At 37.9% G+C, this 3,506-nt stretch overlaps 1 protein-coding gene across 1 annotated transcript; it reads left to right on the forward strand.

Annotated features, from left to right (window-relative positions):
• The first annotated feature begins 1,225 nt into the window (after positions 1-1,225).
• On the forward strand, positions 1,226-2,384 carry LOC108145932 (glycine-rich protein 1). The gene is made up of 2 exons (XM_017271636.2): positions 1,226-1,289; positions 1,622-2,384. Exons 1-2 carry the CDS (start codon positions 1,245-1,247, stop codon positions 1,856-1,858), a joined length of 282 nt encoding a protein of 93 aa, XP_017127125.1. The 5' UTR covers positions 1,226-1,244; the 3' UTR covers positions 1,859-2,384.
• The last annotated feature ends 1,122 nt before the right edge of the window (positions 2,385-3,506 follow it).

Below are 3,506 nucleotides of genomic sequence, written 5' to 3' on the forward strand. Positions count from 1 at the left end.
GATAATCGGGAATATTGCCCATTACTGCGGCCACCCACAGATGAGCAAATAACAATGACAAACGATGTTCATATATGACTGTTTATATGGGATGTGTGTATAAAATACTGGATGTTGTTTCTGCTAGCACATTGCGTTCTGCAAATTGGCAAACGGCTTATTTATTTATTTCTTTTCGTTTAAATTTTTATGGAAGCTCCGTCGCGCTGCAACATGGCATATAAACAAATTGACTCTAAAAATCATTGAATTTGTAATTACATATATGTAGGTGTGTGTGTGTGTCTGCTTTTGTTTAATGTAGTTGTTTTGCTTATCACTTCTGCGTTTATTCGAGCTGAATAATTGGAGATTCCAAAGGGGGTCTGTCTGGCAATGCACCAGTAATGAATCAATTATATTAATTTCAATTCTTAATTTAGGAATTTTTATTTTAGAAATTTTTTTGGGGATTTTGACTTTAATTTGCTTGTGCACCATAAACAAAATGGTGATATATTTATTCTATTATTTATATAAATACAAGATTTAGCAATAAGCCAAATTAACAAACAAAACAAAAAAACAACGAAACAAATCAGTTGAATTTCTTAAATTAAATATTATAGTTATGTTATGAGTTTTAAGAATAAATAAGGCAACTTCAACGAAATTTGGAAAATAAATACACTCTATTTCGTAGAATCTCAGCGTTTGATGGCGCCTTTTAGCTTTGTTGAGTGCGATAAGAGTTCCGAGAGCATAAACAATATTTTAAAGCAAGTTTAACTTTATTTCGCTTTTTTTTTATTATTGACCTTGTACTTTGCACGATTACTCAATATTTTTCCCACAATAACAACTGTATTGGTCGCAATGTCATCATTCCACTGTTTGGTTGACTCGACTGAACTGGTTGGTTAATTATTTATTTATTTATTAATAGACTCACGCCAGAAGCATGCACGGGGCACGGGAGCAATTAAGCGATTGTCAACAATAAAATTTATTAATAATATATAAGAGATGCCCCACGACAACGCCTGGTTACGGTAGATGCTTATCGTCGCAGGGGAAATCCGATGTTTGCTCACTAATAGTTTTGAATGCTGCCCAAGATTTGTGTTTGGATAATAGAAAGTATGTGTTTCCCACGAGATCTGGTTGGGGTCGAACATGACATTATGGGTAGTATAAAAAGCGGTGGAGCTTGCAGGAATAAACCTATTGTTTATTTTACCTGCATTCATAAAGTTTTCTTAAGTATGAAATTCGCGATTTTATCCTGGATTAGTTTGGCGATGCTAATTGTGAGATTTTAAATCGGTTTAAGGTAACCTCTTGAAAGGAAAAACAATTATAGTGCAGAACAAATTAAAAAAAACAATTGTTTATCAGTTGTCTTCGCAGAGTTCCAAAATTTTGAATTAATCCTGACCGTGTAGATACATTGTTTTTATATATTGGATTATATTTTAGTAATTGAAGATTGATGAAGAAATGCTCACATCAGGAGAAGAAACTAAAGAGTAAGAATATTTCGGAAAAATTGATTAAGTTTAAAGTTTTCGTTGCGATCCTTTCGGGAGTTAATTAAATACCAAATGATTTACTGTCCATTAACCACACCCCCTTCCATTAGTGCATCGCCGAGGCTCAAGTCCCGGGTCAACCCGATTCCCTGAGTGCCGCCCAAGGGGGCGTGGGCACGGCGGCGGGGGCCGGTGGACAAGTTGGAGGAGCAGCCACTCTCGGCGAGGACGGACCCGGAGCTGGAATGTCCGCTGGCATTGCAGCGGGAGCCGAAATGGGCGCCAAAGCCCAAGCCGGAGGCGCTGGAGCTGTGGACGTAGACGCTAGGAGCGGCACTTCCGTTTGAAATTCCATTTGCCTGCGCTATTTATTCAGACCCCTCACACTTGTGCACTCGAAAATATATTGAAGGAAAAGGGGAGTCAATATAACAGTACTTAATATCAGTAAACAACCGCTGGATTTTAGGAAAAGGAAAAGAAATACGTATACACTGTTTATTTAATCCATAAAACATGTCAAATTTTGTTTATCGAACGTTCCGCACTCCATGACACATCGATGGCGCCAGTTTTTAGAGAGCTCAATGTCATAATTGATTTGGAATTGCGGGGCGTCGCCACGTAATTGGCCGCTCACCCCCTCCGGACACATTGAAAATCGGCTCACTTCAAATAAAAGGCAAACACACCGAAATACGAATCGTTTTGGCAGCTCAAATTCCTTTTAATGCCATTTTATGAAATACACCTCAAAATGTATCGATTGTACCGCCGACAGGTGCATGTGCCTTGGGGAAAAATAGAAATAGAAAACTCATCAGTAAACGTTAAAAATATGGACAGAATTTCCACATAAATCAAATAAATAATATATGGCACCAGCAACAGAAAGAAGTGCAATATTGTGAAATATGACAAAATGGGGGCTTGTTTGGTTTTTTTTTGCACATCGTCGAAGTTGATTATTTACAGTGAAGACTTGGAATCGACTGACGGAGTGCGAGAGAGGTAGAATGATAAGTTTTGATAGGTAAAACAGGAATGTTATAAATGAGCAAGTTTAATGTGAAGTCTTTGGGATTTTATAGTAATTTTTTAAGCAATATATAGGAATATATTAACATATATATTTAAGTAGTAGTTATTAAGGGTAGAAAGTTTATATAATGCAGCATTATATGCTTTATATTTTCATTTATGCCACAGTTCATGTCATACCCTAAACTGATGTTACAGCAATATAGCCCAGGTAAACAAAAGTTTCCCCATGACTTGTGTAACTTGGCCGTAACTTTCTGCATAATCCTGCATTTGAACTTGAGAACGGAACTTTGCCCTGCATAAGACAACTGTCCTTGACACAAGCAGCGTTGGGTGAGCTCACCTGTCTGGTCACACCTCCCTCTTAGATAAGAATTCTTACACCCATCGTCCCGCCAGCACTGCTGCCTTCCTGCGGCGTTGAACTTGAAAGTGGTCACGTGCGAGGCGCCGATGTGCCGGTATAATTGCCAATACAATCGTTGGCGCGCTTTGAACTGATAAACATTTATTTCACACAAAACGAGCGCCCCACACTGGGACAAAGTTAGGGAAAATTGTTAGTGAAAAAGGTTGTGTATGAAAATGCGTGTATGAAATTTTCTTAAACGTTCAAAGCATATTGTTTTAATCAATTTAACACCAATGTTGTTTTTGTTCAATACCTTTCAGAAGTATACAACAGTACAGTCTTATCAACTAAAACAAACCCTTACACCTCTTTTTTATTTTTTATTTAACTTTCATAAAACTTAAACCCAGCTCTAACCACTGTAAATATGTGTGTGGCCCGACCCGGCTGGCTTAATATTTATTTTCATTCGCAATTGCAATGCCAGGTGCCGCGGAAATGCTACCCATGTTGGTTATGGGTTATAGGGGAATCGTGTAATTCCAGTGGCGGGCCATTAAAATTGATCAACTGCTAAGATTTCCTGGCGGCTCCAGTTG

This window comes from Drosophila elegans, unplaced genomic scaffold (assembly GCF_018152505.1).
Source record: "Drosophila elegans isolate 14027-0461.03 unplaced genomic scaffold, ASM1815250v1 contig_208, whole genome shotgun sequence".
Classification (NCBI taxonomy): domain Eukaryota; kingdom Metazoa; phylum Arthropoda; class Insecta; order Diptera; family Drosophilidae; genus Drosophila; species Drosophila elegans.

Bases quoted from the DNA above. Each gene is read 5' to 3' on its own strand.
- LOC108145932 (XM_017271636.2), top strand. From the start codon at position 1,245: ATGAAATTCGCGATTTTATCCTGGATTAGTTTGGCGATGCTAATT. The intron at 1,290-1,621 runs GTGAGATTTTAA...CCCTTCCATTAG, and splicing joins TTAGTTTGGCGATGCTAATT to TGCATCGCCGAGGCTCAAGT.